Source organism: Dreissena polymorpha, chromosome 4 (genome assembly GCF_020536995.1).
Source record: "Dreissena polymorpha isolate Duluth1 chromosome 4, UMN_Dpol_1.0, whole genome shotgun sequence".
NCBI lineage: Eukaryota > Metazoa > Mollusca > Bivalvia > Myida > Dreissenidae > Dreissena > Dreissena polymorpha.
In genome coordinates, this window is record NC_068358.1 from 61,403,343 (window position 1) to 61,418,129 (window position 14,787).

At 33.5% G+C, this 14,787-nt stretch overlaps 1 protein-coding gene across 6 annotated transcripts in view; it reads left to right on the forward strand.

The window, feature by feature from the left end:
• The window catches only part of LOC127877583 (WD repeat-containing protein 93-like), a 49,069-nt gene that overhangs the window by 22,293 nt on the left and 11,989 nt on the right, over positions 1 to 14,787 (forward strand). For all 6 annotated transcript variants that reach the window (XR_008048488.1, XM_052423560.1, XM_052423559.1 and 3 more), the window contains 8 exons: positions 582 to 652; positions 2,152 to 2,229; positions 2,987 to 3,118; positions 6,822 to 7,035; positions 9,547 to 9,607; positions 10,748 to 10,904; positions 13,567 to 13,756; positions 14,644 to 14,770. Coding sequence is in view for 5 of the 6 variants with exons in the window: in XM_052423560.1 (XP_052279520.1) it covers positions 582 to 652; positions 2,152 to 2,229; positions 2,987 to 3,118; positions 6,822 to 7,035; positions 9,547 to 9,607; positions 10,748 to 10,904; positions 13,567 to 13,756; positions 14,644 to 14,770 (1,030 nt within the window). In the remaining variant the exon portion in view is untranslated. The remainder of the gene's footprint in view (positions 1 to 581; positions 653 to 2,151; positions 2,230 to 2,986; positions 3,119 to 6,821; positions 7,036 to 9,546; positions 9,608 to 10,747; positions 10,905 to 13,566; positions 13,757 to 14,643; positions 14,771 to 14,787) is intronic.

Sequence of the window (14,787 nt, forward strand, 5' to 3'; positions counted from 1 at the left end):
GTTAAATACATGTGTGTAAAGTGACATCCCAGATTAGCCTGCGCAGTCCGCACAGGCTAATCAGGGACAACTCTTTCCGCTTATATGCTATTTTTGTTTACAGGAAGTCTCTTCTTAGCAAAAAATCCAGTATAGGGGGAAAGTATCGTCCCTGATTAGCCTGTGTGGATTGCACAGGCTAATCTTGGACAACACTTTACGCACATGCATTATGCCCAGTTTTCTTAGAACACGACTCATATCATTTCTTGCTAATCATTAGATCCATGATCTAATGGGTTAAATGCATGTGTGTATTCTGGTATGCTTTTATGGAATAATTTTATTTAAAGGAATTCTCTTCTAATCGATAATCCTGTCTAAATAAAAAGTGTCGTCCCTGATAAGCCTGTGCATACTGCACAGGCTTATCAAGGGCAATTCTTTCAGCTTGTATGGAATTTTTTGTTTAAAGGAATTCTCTTCAAAACAATAATCCAGCCTAGACGGAAAGTATTATCCTAGATTAGCCTTTGCGGACTGCACTCAAGGACGACACTTTATGCACATGCCTTTGTTAAAAATTGATTTTACTATTGCAGACATCCTAATTTCCACTTCATGGGGACTGGGAGAATGTTGCCCCTGGGCCTTGAACAAGCCAGCCTTGAGGGTAAGGGAGGTTAAAGTGGCCCCAGAAGGAGTGATGCATATATATTAGTGATATAAGAGGAAGATAAATTAGCCGCGCTATGGAAAAACTGGGCTTAACCCATTTGCCCAAAGTGTTGTCCCATAATAGCATGTGCATTCAGGGATGACTTTTTCCTCCTACATTGGATTTTGGTTGAGAACAGAACTTCTTTGAACTAGAAATTCCTTTAAAGCGGAAAGTGTCGTCCCTAATTAGCCTGTGCAGACTGCACAGGCTCATCTGAGAGGACACTTAATGCACGTTCATTAAGCCCTTTTCTCTGAGCACAGCTCAAATTCTTTCCATCACTCTTTATGAGGTTAAATGTAAATGTTGAACCAGTTTTTTTTTACGTTATAACTGAACTTAGTTTTTTTGATTATTATTGAAACTTTTGTCCCTTAAGCTTAGTTTGATTTCTTAAAAAAGCACAACTCATTTTAGTGAAAGCGGCAAAAAAAGAGCAGTAACGGCATGAGCATCCATAGATTAAAAAAAAAGCATCTTGATTTTTAGCTCGGCTGTTTTCGAAGAAAATCCGAGGTATTGTCATAGCCTCCTCGTCGTCCGTCATCCGGGCGTCGTGCTAAAACCTTTCCATTGCCTCTAAAATTAAAGTGCTTCCACCTACAACTTTAAAACTTCATATGTACATGCACCTTGATGACTTCTACATGCCACACCCATTTTTGGGTCACTAGGTCAAAGGTCAAGGTCACTGTGACCTCTAATATAAAACTTTAACTTTGCCTCTAACATCACAGTGCTTCCACCTACAACATTGAAACTTCATATGTAGTTGCTTCTTGATAAGTTCTACATGCCACATCCAATTAAGGGTCACTAGGTCAAAGGTCAAGGTCACTGTGACCTCTTAAAAGAAAAAAAATTCTGACAAGCTTTTGCAGCCGAGCGTTGGCACCCGTTATGCGGTGCTCTTGTTTTAAAGCAGTAACAATTGTGGTAGAACTTGAAGGTTGATATGTTTCCAGTCAAGTGGGGATTCTGCAGGTCATCATCATAGTAGTTCCACATGAAATAGAAATGTGTTATCAACAACTTTTCAGAATTTTATTTAATTCAATAAAATTGATTTGTTTTATGCTTTCCGGTGGTTTTTTCGAGAAATATCAGGGAATTAAAACTGATAATTCACTGCTTCAAACAGAGAAAACTAAAAGTGAAAATTATTGATAACTTTCAGAATTATACTGTGAAATGACATTGTCTCCATGCCTTTACATCATTTTCAGCAAAAACAAAACAAAATAATCATATGTTAGCATAAAATAAAAAAAGAATTTGTTGCATTTGTTGGAATATTGATTTTAATTTACTTGTGACCATAGAAAAAAAATTCACTTGTAGCTGCACCACTTGTAAAAATATTGTTTTCTACAATCACACCTGAATTATAATTGATATTTCACAAAATCCAACAAATATCGTCTATTTATGTTTGTCTGTTGCATACATAGGGCGGTCAACATGTGTAGCAGTATGGTGGCCAGGGTCGACTAATTTCATGCAGTACTCACTGATTAAGACATCCAAAGGCAAGTACAATATTGGGCTAACGTGTTTCTGGCTGATCTTTCCATAGAGAATCATATTTAAATGTAAAATGCTGGTAGATCTTATTATTTGTGTGTACGATGCACAAGAACTATTACTCTTGCTTTCATTGTTTTGGAGTTATTTCTTGCCCTTTGTTATTTTTATGCCCCCGGATCGAATGATCGGGGGTATATTGTTTTTGGCCAGTCTGTAATTGTATGTGTCTGTGTGTGCGTCCCAAAACTTTAACCAAAACTTTGACCTTGGTCATAACTTTTGCAATATTGATGATAGCAACTTGATATTTGGCACGCATGTGTATCTCATGGCGCTGCACATTTTGAGTGGTGAAAGGTCAAGGTCATCCTTCAAGGTCAAAGGTTAAAAAAAATTAAAGCGGCGCATTAGGGGGCATTGTGTTTCTGAAGTACTAAAATTTTGTCTAGAGGTTATTTTGAAAACTAAAAGAGATGTCAATGGTGAAACTTATTATGTATGTAGATATCCTTTGAGGATCTGCAGTGCACAAGAACCATTAATCTTGCTCCTCTATTGTTAGAGTTTTTGCCCTTCATTAATTTTAATACTTTAATTTGTTTATAATTAATTAAGATGATGACTACCACTGTCATGTGTCAAGTAGCATCAAGCAGGGCAATCTTTGTAACATGTACACATTTATTGTTTTCATCATATTTTTCAGTAACAGTAAATGCATTTGTATAAAATTAATGTTTTTTGGTCAATATTTTCCAGATATTGAGTTCAAAGCAGACCTGGTTTGGCCTTTCACCAATAGGATCACATGCTCTGCAGTGTCTCCAGATACAAACATTCTGGCGGTGGGCTTGGAAAATGGAAATGTTGTCATCTGGGACCGCTATATGGGTAATTTAGTTTTGTTGAAATATATGTATGCCAGTATGAGTTGTGACATTTGTTTGCTTAACTTTTTTTTTCTTTGCCCTACTCATCAACAATGCTTTACATGTAGCGTCACATGAGAATTGAAAATCAATCTTTGCCTGTGACATTTATCTTTTAAAGTTCTTTCAGTCCAGTCCTCAGAAGTTTCATGAGAAAAAATCGCTTTTTTATGTGTTTTTTTAATACAAAACAGCTCCATTGCTGTCTCGTTAGCCAGATAATGAGGATATACGGATACATGTTGTTGTTTTTTATTTGCACTCTAAATGATGCTCAGGGTGCATGATTATCTACACTGAAATGCTCACTGCTTAATGTAGTCATAGAATAATTTCAATCAATTTTTAAATCAAATTTCAAAGATATTGAATTCATTGTACTATTTTTTTATTCTAATTAAATAACCTTAAAACTCAACAATAAATTATCAGTAATATTTTATATCAGACATTTGCTTTCAAAGTAGAAATGTTTTCACACAAATTAAAATTAAACATCTTGAATATTTAAGGAGGTCAATATTTATAAGGTGTAATTCTTAAAGCAGCTATCTTATTAATTTTTTGCTCTTAGAATAATATGAATATAATAGAAGGCCATGATTGTCAAAAGTTTGTTATCGCACAACCTATCATGCCAATAAACACACATTAACAAAATATGTTAGTGAAGCTGAAACTATGTAGTTTTTTATAACCTATAAACATAATCAATTTTCATTCATACATGTTATCATTTAATCTGTCATCCCAATGGACACCAATTTTCACTTGTATTGTTGGTCAATATGGTTTGATCTTTTTAAGAACATATTTTTAAGCTCCATTTTGCATGCCAATTATCAAATTTGTGCTGAAAAAATACTCAAATTGTAAATATGTCATTTAATCTAGTATATACATTAACAAGTCTCTAAGATATTTCAGTTGATATTTCTCACAATGTCTGGTGAAATTGGACTATATTTTTCCTTTGTTAGCTAATGATACATTTAAAACAATTTGATATGGTAAATGAGGAGGTGCAGCTTTAATACTTTGCCCAGTAGTAAACGTGCTTGGATTGTTTACATGTTGCTGATGAAAAATAAGTTGAAAATGATTAATTCCATCTACTGTTAAAAATCCATTTGTTTAAATCAACAGTAAATTCTTGACAACACTTAGATAAATTAGGTAATACATCTTTGTTAATAGTTATTAGCAAAATGAATTGTCCAATTGCTAATGACATTTTTTCAAAAAATTTCAAAGGAGACAGTTATAATGGGATTGTCACTTTCGCTTTCATGTTGATCATTATTTGAGTATTTTTGTTTTACACATAAAAACCTGACATGCAATGTTAAAACTGGCAGATAACAAAAAATGTTGCACAGCATGTTTTATAAATGAAGTTTTCTGTAATTATGAACATCTGATTATCCCTGTAAATATGTTTAGGTTTTTGTTACACTATCCATTGTATGGTAGAAGCTGTTAAACCTTGACATTTTAAAAACTTATGTTCATGCATTTGTAGTCCCATGGAAAGTTAAACTTAATTAAAGACCTTTCTTACTAGATTAAACTTTTGAAGGCTTTATTCCCAACCCTTAGATATTGATGAGCAGCAAACGGCATAAAACCTTTACAGTCTGCGAGTTACAAACAGGCTGTTCTTGATTTATGCTGTTTGCACATTGCCATTTTCACTTCGCTTCTGAGTTGGAAAGACTATTCACTGATAAGTGTCAGCTATAAAGATTATTAGCTTTATAATAAGTGTTTAAAAAAGTATTCACTGTATACTAAGCGTTATAAAGACAATTCACAGTACTGTCTGAGCTTTAACCCATTTATTCCTAGTGGACTCTCCCATCCTTCTAACTTGGATCAATTTATTTCCAAAATTAGGGATGTCTAGTATATTTATGCCCCCCTTTGAAGAAGACGGGGTATATTGTTTTGCTCATGTCGGTCGGTCCGTCGGTCCGTCCGCAGGTCCATCCACCAGATGGTTTCCGGATGATAACTCAAGAACGCTTACGCCTAGGATCATGAAACTTCATAGGTACATTGATCATGACTTGCAGATGAGCCCTATTGATTTTCAGGTCACTAGGTCAAAGGTCAAGGTCACGGTGACTCGAACCAGTAAAATGGTCTCCGGATGATAACTCAAGAACGCTTACGCCTAGGATCATGAAACTTTATAGGTACATTGATCATGACTCGCAGATGACCCCTATTGATTTTCAGGTCACTAGGTCAAAGGTGAAGGTCACAGTGACTCTAAATAGTAAAAGGGTTTCCGGATGATAACTCAAGAATGCTTACGCCTAGGATCATGAAAATTCATAGGTACATTGATCTTGACTGGCAGATGACCCCTATTGATTTTCAGGTCCCTAGGTCAAAGGTCAAGGTCACAGTGACAGAAAACGAATTCACACAATGGCTGCCACTACAACTGACAGCCCATAATTATGGGGGGCATGCATGTTTTACAAACAGCCCTTGTTATTTCTTTATTTAGAATATTTCTTACAGAAATTCCTTTAAGCAAACAGCGCAGACCCAGATGAGACACTGCATCATGCAGCGTCTCATCTGGGTGTTAGCTGTTTGCCGAGGCCTTTTTTTCTAGACGTTATGCATAAATGGGTTAAAAACTATTGAGAGTATAGTACAAGTTTAAAAAATGTATCTGCTGGGCAGAAACAGCATTATGCTCCCATTAGCCCATATTTATTCTTCATACGCCCAAATAAATCACAGATCACAGAGTTGTTGGGCTTTTGAATTCATTTCAATATCTCGTATTTGACAAGTTACCTGTAACAACTGTCCAATCTGTCAAAGCAGTTATGAACTTGTAGCTGCTGATTTTTTCTGCTTGTTTTTCTGTCTGTTTGAATTACTTTTCTCAGACACCTTCTGGAACATATTGATGCATGCAGGAAAAAAAGTAAAAAGCACCTGATTTTATAACATTTTCTGGAAAGATTTTAAATGAGCCATACACAACCATTTTATTTTATAAGATTTATTTCTGGGTATGGTATGTATAAAAAATCATTTTAAATATTTACAATTTAATCTTGATTAAAGTGGTTGGTTTTCAGTTTTTGGGTGTTGTTTTTTTTAAAGATTTGTATTCAAGTCCTTAAATTTAAATTAAAGAACTATAAAGCTCTTATATTATAGTGAAAGTACCAATAACAATTTAAAGGAAAAAAAGTAAATTATTCCTCTACTTCAGGATTCTACCTATCGCATTATGGTAATTTCACAGTGATCTGCTGTGTTATCATTTGTGTATCATGATTTTTCACCAACACCCATAGTGTTTAAATAAAATTTAAAATAAAACAGAAACACCCTAAATGTATCAAATGTTTTGTGTTTGTAGCACTTTAACATATTCCAAATAATGATAAGTCTCTTTTTAATAAATTTTCAGTATTAGCTTTTGTCTTATTGTTAGTTTGTTCTCAGATATGCAATGTTCTGATCTAATTTTTAAAACGTAACACAAAAGTTTATCATTTCCTAAGTCTGTGAACCAGTTCCTTTAAGGGCAATATATGTAACCTACTAAGATATTGCATTCTTTAGAGATGGAGGAGAGTACCCCAATAGAAAAAAAAAATTCAATTAATCAATTTTGTTCATTTGTTCAGGCTGCCAGCGGGGTGTTGTTAACGTCAATGAGACATCCCCCGTTGTCAAGCTGATGTTCCTTGACCCCGCCCTGTACCCTCAGGACATGGGAGATTATCCCCCCTACAAGCAGGCAACTGGCACATACGTTCTAGCCATGTGTGCTAACAGCGCACTCTATACCATATCTACGGGAGCGAATATTCCACTTCAAGTCAACACTATTTTGATGCCGTAAGCCTTAGAATTTACTTTCATGTTTCCTCGCACTATAACAGAATACTCGTTTTTTTACATGTCTAAGCCTTTGCTTGTATGAACCAACCAATTCTTAGTAAGAGTATTGTTTTAAATTTAATATTCTTATAGTTTAATACAGTTATGACAGGGAATTTAATACTACTAACTACACAACACTTCTTTAAGAACACTTTATTTATGCCATTAGCGACATGAGTAGCCTGTATACATTCAAACACTGAACAGGTTTTCTTTGTTATAGGTCTCTTGTTTATTCTTACGTCTTAGAATGGGTTGATGAATACGAGCCTTGGTCACATGGTGACTGTGTATTTATTCATATGAGTCGTGTTCTGATAAAACTGGGCATAATGCATGTACATAAAGTGTCGTCCATGATTAGCCTGTGCAGTCCGCACAGGCTAATCAGGGACGACACTTTCCTCCTAAATTGGATTTTTGCTAAGAAGAGACTTCATTTAAACGAAAAATGTCATAAAAGCGGAAAGTGGCGTCCCTGATTAGCCTGTACGGATTGCACAGGCTAATCTGACCGACACTATGCACATGCATTATGCCCAGTTTTCTCAGAACGCGACTCATATGAGCTTTGCTCTGGGCTTAATGCATTCACCTTAAATGTTTTCCCAGATTAGCCTGTGCTGTCTGCACAGGCTTACCAGGTACAACACTTCCCGCTTTTATGGTATTTTTCATTTTAAGGAGTCTTTATCTAGCAAAATCCAGTGAAAGCTGGAAATGTCGTTCCTAATAAGCCTGTAAGGACTGCATATGCTATTCTGGAATGACACATTACGCATGTGCATTAAACCCCCTTTTCCTCAGGGCCCTGCTCAAATATAAGGTCAGAAGTGGTTCATATTCAGTCAATTAAGTCATAATTTCAACATAGTTGTTAAATACTGTCACAGAAAAAAGCCAGATGTCATATGCTTGTTAAAGAAACAGAAATACTATAAAATAAATATCATCCTAGCAATTACAAAACAAAGCTCAAAGAATATTACATCAAATGAAAAATATAAGAAATTCCTAGTTTTAATTGACTGCAATAAAAAAACACAAACAACACCAACAAAAACAACTAAATATATTAGGGCCGATATACTTTATATTGTCCATGTCGACATTTTTGTCATTTACTGCATGTTTTACTCAGTCGAGTTGATGTTTGTTGACAATCTATTACACATATAATAGTGCTTTGGGTCATTAAAAACAATTGTGCTTTTATCTGCTTCATCTAAAGCTACATTTTAATATTTATTAGGAAGATATTTGTCTGCATCATCACTCAATTAACATAAATTTTCATTTTGCAATGGACATTTGCGTGTATTTTTTGTCACCATGTCAACACTTGACCCATACATTGAAAAAACTTTCCTAGAAAAATGGCTTTTTCCAAGAATATTTTTTACCATAAATAGCATAGGAGACAGATATGATGTATGTAGATGGATATTAGGAGTAAACAAAAGTGTACAAGATATAGATCTACCATGCAATTCTAGCGATTTTATATCTTCAGCAAGTTGTAATTCAAATAATTTTCATTTAAAAAACAATGGGGATACTGTAAGTAATTGTAAGGGGCTTATGCCTTATTCAGCTTGACTGTCTTTCTGTCCATCCATTTGTCGATCAGAGGAATATTTTTAGTTGAAGCACCTTTTTTAATTGCAAAATTGACAAGGTCTTAAAACTCATTACATTAATGCATGGTGTTCATATTATATATTAATGCAGAGTGCAATTTTCAGGAATTATAACTTGATTATTTACCGAGTTATTTCCTTTCATAAGTTGTTTCTGTCTGTATATAATCTTACAGCTGGGCTGTTTTGGCTGATTATAGCTTTTATCAGGCCATATTCCCAATGACAAAAGTACGTTATTCTACCAAATCACGTCCAAATCTCCCAGTTGATTAATTTTTTTCATTGTATGCAGATTTGGTGTTAATTGATGCTAAAATTCCAAATTTTATTAGTATATGTCATTTTCCCAATTTGATCACAAAAAGCCCTGAAAACAATTCTTAAAGTTACTGACTTCATAGATTTCCTACATGGATAGATGAGTTAGATGCTTTTATTTAAAGCTCTCAAATATTTTTTTATGTAACCTGGCTTTTATTTGTTTGTCTAGTTTGTGCATTATGAAACCCTAAAATCACAATTTACTTGTATCTATTTTTGCTAACAAAAGTGCATTTTGTAGTGGTTTTTTGTCATATCATTGGCAGTTAAAGTGATACATTAGATAATGACCAATTATATTGAATGTAGTTGTTGAAACAACAATTATTAAACAATTATATCATACATCATGGGCTCCCTGTACTGTATATATTGTTTCCCATGCTTGAAATGTATGCTATAAATTAAATATTTGATATATTTTATGTCTTGTTTGACATGTCTTTGATGTGAATGCTACCAAGTTTTTAAAAGTACATACTTTCTCATTCATTTGTTTCAGAGTGGAGAAAGATGATGACACAATAACAGTGCTGCAGCCATTTGTGAAGCATCCTGATTTGGTATGCCATGACATTGGTTGTCTTTGATGGAAATTATCTAAATCATACCCCCTGTCAAATTGATATGACTGATGTTTGAGTGTGAGACTAAATAAACTTGGGTGCTGTTATTTAAAAATTACTTTATAATAGCTTAAAAGAAAAATGTTAAAAATATTTACACTGTTGCAGAAAGATTTAAATTGAGTGCAGGCTTAAAACTGACAAGCGTTAATATTTAGATACATGTAGTACACTGTTTGTTTTTTGTTCTTTTCTTCCACTCAGCATTACGTTGAGGTAAATTTAATTGTTGTTAAAATTGTTTTATTTTGTTTTGAAGGCAATGAGTCACTGATGTACTATGTCTGCAGCTGTTGTGCTTCACCATGCTTTCAAATACAAAATAATTTCCTTTTTAAATTTCAGATGTTAACAAAAACGATAATTTTTTAATAGGAAAGCGTGTCTAAATTGTTTAATAGCTGTTTTGTACAACCATGCTTCTTAAAATCATAGCTTTATTGGTTAAGCAGACTGATAAGTTCAAGATGTATATTTTGTTTTATATTGCAGTTGTGTATAATCCTGGACGTATGTAATCGCATTTCAATCTTGTTCTCACCATAATTACATGTTATTCATTTACATCTATTAATATTATCATCAATAAAAACAAGTGTTCCCTTAGAAATCAACTTTTCAGGGCTTTATCTTGGAACCTATGTTAGATATCGATTATATGTTTTATTGTCCGTTATTTATTGGGTACGATGTAACTTTTTAGTGCTATATCTCAGTTATGATACAAGATAATAACATGAAACTTAATATGTGTTAAGAAGTCAATCGGAAGAATTGCCATGCACAAGAACAAACCCTACACTTTCTTAAATAAAATTTATTCTCCTTTGTTGTTTTCATTTGATGTAACATTTTAGATTTATATCTCCGATACGAAACCAGATTTCAACATGAGTTTCTGGATGTATAAACATTAATGAGGAGAATTGTAATGCATAAAAACAATAACCCTATAATTCATTATTACTTTTTTTATTATCCGTTATATCAAAGGATTTATACCCATCCATAAACAAAAGTTATTTAGTTGGGGATAACGATTCAACAAATTTGCTTTTTAAATATTTTTCAAATCAGTTGTTGACGGTGACTCGTCGTGGCGACATCCAGATTCGTGACTGTCTCCAGGGCAACATCGTCTGCCAGGTGCAGGTGCCAGACACCCATGAGATCACGTCACCGTGGGAACCAGTGCTGTCTTTAGGAGGGCTGGGTCAGAGCATGTATGTCAAAGGTATGTACATGAGTCAGCCCTAGTTTTACATCACAATTTCACCGTTTTGGGCTGTGCAAACTAATTTTTAAACTGAAAAGTTTAATTAACAGATTAAATTACAAGGGCTGTTAAATAGATTCCTTTACCACAAATGTTAATATCAGTGTTAAAAACAAATAGCAAGGACTGTTCAACGGACAGAGTTACAAAGATTGTTTAACTGTTTAACATATTCAGTTACATGGACTATTTAACTGTTCATCAGTTTCTATTGTAAGGCAGTAAAATTATTCAACATATTCCTTTACAAGTACTGTTCTACTGTTCAACAGATTTAATATTAAGTACAGTTAAATTGGTGAATATATATATATGTCTACCATTTTAAAATCTACATTAAGTATAATAAATTATGATAAACATATTTTTAATATAAAAATGATAAAATAAATTATGATAAATGTATTTTCAATTTTTAAACTAACATGTAAAGCTATTTTCCCCTTCAACAAGATACTCAATGCGGTTATGTACAAACAAATGTTCACCAATTTCATTTATTTCATAACAGTTTGATTAAGCAATTGAAAAGTCATTAACATATATACATGTATCAACTGCAATCTTTTATGAATTGCATGACACAGTCACTAAGCAATAAATCAAAACAAAATTATTGGTTTTACCACTAATTTGAGACAAATTGAATACATCAATCTCAATCATATAATTATCATAACACACATTAAATTTTAAAGCATTTAAATTACCTGTAAAAAACTATAAAACCCTTATTATCAGAAAACAATAGACACAAAAATCTAAAATCAAAGGACAAATAACCCCATAAACAACAATTACATGATCAAGTTAGATCTAACTACATAATTAAATGTGTGTTATGATAATTACATGATTGAGATTAATGTATTCAATTTGTCTCAACTCCCTGACTGGACCAGTTTCCATCTGATTCTCACCAAACTTTTCAACAATGCTAAAAAGCATAACAATGAGGCCAAGTAAAATAACTGATCAAAGTCCATGTGGTACCTTGCAGGCCTTATTGCTCTTATTCTCAAAATAGGAAACTTTGTTAATTTTAGCTGTCTCTTTCTCAACCTGTTTTTATCAGATCCTTACTTTCTGAAAATGTTTATAAGCATAAAATAGATGCTAAGTGTAATTTAATTGTCTTAAAGGTCAAGGTTAAACGTACAGGTCAAACATCAAATATGGGCATAAAACAGCTAGGTTTTGACATTAGTTGAGTTTTGAGACATCAATGGAATGTGGGGGCATCCATGTCTAATGACACATGTCTTGTTCCTTTAATACAGTAGGAGCCATTGACCTTTAATGAAGCCAATACTTTATTGGTTGATAAATTAGTGGCGTGTTAGGGTTGAAAAATTACATGTCATTCCTTTCTTAAAAAAGACATCATTTTCTGTTTGTAGGGCATTAATAACATATCAGTTTCAGTAGTTGTTCTCATTAAGAGGTGTAGTTAAATATAATGACATTGAAGAATGAAAAGCACACGTTGGAAAATGACATTCTTACTTTTCTTATATAATTATAATTAGAGAAATGTGTTGTGTTTTTTTTCACTTTTATTTTTTTCCAAACTCAAACAATAGGTGTGTTCTGATGCCTAAATTTAACATTAATTATTATTTTTACCAATTTTAAAAATACTCTAATAAAATCTCCACACAAACAAATCAGATCTGTTTAAAAGGACTGTTCAAGAACTGTGCAAGACTTTACCAGAACAGTAATAAAAATGTGCTTAAGAACATTTTTAATGAATGTTTTAAGAACTAAGTTGTTTAACTTCTCAAGGACATCTTGTTCTAGTTATATGTACATACCAGGTGATAATGCATTATAGAAATTAAGATCATTGCTTGTAGTGTTTACATTGTACCTGTTTGCAGATTTTTTAATCATCTAGCTAAGAATAGATCATGATTTATAAAAATATTATGTTACTCTTTTTTAAACCTTCTTGGATTTAGTTTTTTTCTGATAAATGTCAATTTAAAACACCTGTCTTTCTGTCTTAAAGATCAATGTCATACAGTTAAAAATTAAACAAACATTTTGAAGGTAGATAAATACAATTTTCTGTAACTATAGCCTGAGAAGTCTTGACCTAGGCAACATCTATGAACTCAAAAAGAAATTTTCCTGAACTGTTCTTGAATTTATTTCAAGGTCAATACAAGAACTGCCCAGATATATTTGCAAGTACAATTGAAGAACAATCTAAGAAAACTTAAAAAATACTTTGTATGCAGCTATAATATATGATTTGTTTAAGAACTGAAAAAGTCTTTAACAATTCAATAAATATGAAAAAATTTGTACATGAATTGTTCTTAAATTGTTACACATATAATCAATGCGACAACTGTTTTTATCCCATTTATGCCTAGCGTCTAGAAAAAAGGCCTTGGCAAACAGCGTAGACCCAGATGAGACGCTGCATGATGTGGCGTATAATCAGGATCTGCGCTGTTTGCTTAAAGGAATTTCTGTAAGAAATATTCTAAATATAGAAATAAATATACTAGACATTCCTAATTTTGGAAATAAATTGATCCAATTTAGAAGGGTGGGAGAGTCCACTAGGCATAAATGGGTTAATGTTATCTAAAAAAAATGTATTTAGCAACAAAGAAGATGTCAGAAGACACTAGTGAGATAGACGGGAACTCGTCGCTGCAGGACGGTCTGGTGTTTGTGTACGCGCTGCGCTCATTCCCCTCTCTAGACGAGTTCTGGAAGATACAGCGCTCCCCTCAACCCCTCACAGTGCATGTCACAGTGAAACAAAGATCAGAGGCACTGCTGGCTAACAGGTCTGCTTTTAACCCTTTGCATGCTGGGAAATTTATCGTCTGCTAAAATGTTGTCTGCTGAATTTCTAAAATTAGCATTTTCTTCGATTTTTTTCAAAGAATACCATCGAAATAGCAAACAGTTTGGATTGTGATGAGACGCCACGTTCTGTGGTGTCTCATCTGGACCCAAACTGTTTGCAAAGGCTTTCAAAATTCGGTTCTAGCACTGAAAAGTTAAAAGCCTTTCTTTGTGTTTTCAGAAAAAAATCACTTAAGATTGAAGTAGACATTTGATTTAAATTACTAGATGAGTGATGAATATAATAAGGTGAAAGTGCCTTATAAAACCTGAACAGTGAGTCTTTGCAAGTGGATCAGGTTTTAATACAAAGAAAATATCTTATCTGTATTCAACTCTTACCTAGTATTCTATTTATCTCATTATTTTCTAATGTTTCTTTCCAGTTTTAAAATAAATGGAAAAAAAAAGATTGAACAGAAAAACTAAAAACTCACCCAATGCCATCATGAAATTAGACATAACAATGTTAATATACTGCCTATATTGTTGATTCCAACAAGGTTAAATGACAGCTTTGTCTATACCATGGTGTATTATTTCTCTAATGCAGGACAAGATTAAATAAGCCTGCTCTGGGAAAACTGGTGTAATGAATGTGCGTAAAGTGTTCTTCCAGATTAGCCTGTGCTATTCAGGCAAGACACTTTCTTTTTTGTCCCTCTTTTCCTTTAAAGAGAAGCTCTCAGTAGCTAAAATCCAGTTAAGGTGAAAAGTGTTTTCCCTGATTATTCTGTGCAGACTCCAAAAGCTTATCTGAGACAACACTTTATGCACATGCATTATAAGCTCAGTTTTCCATAAGTGAGGCACAAATGTATTTCAGATTGGCCCAGGCAGGTGCCCGCAAGATACTGATGCAGGAGCGCTGGTCAAAGATGAAAGATGAGATTAACAACCTCCACCAGCTCAAAGAGGTCGCTAGGCTCAACGCTGCCAAACGGACGCTAGTGGTGGGTATCCATAAGGC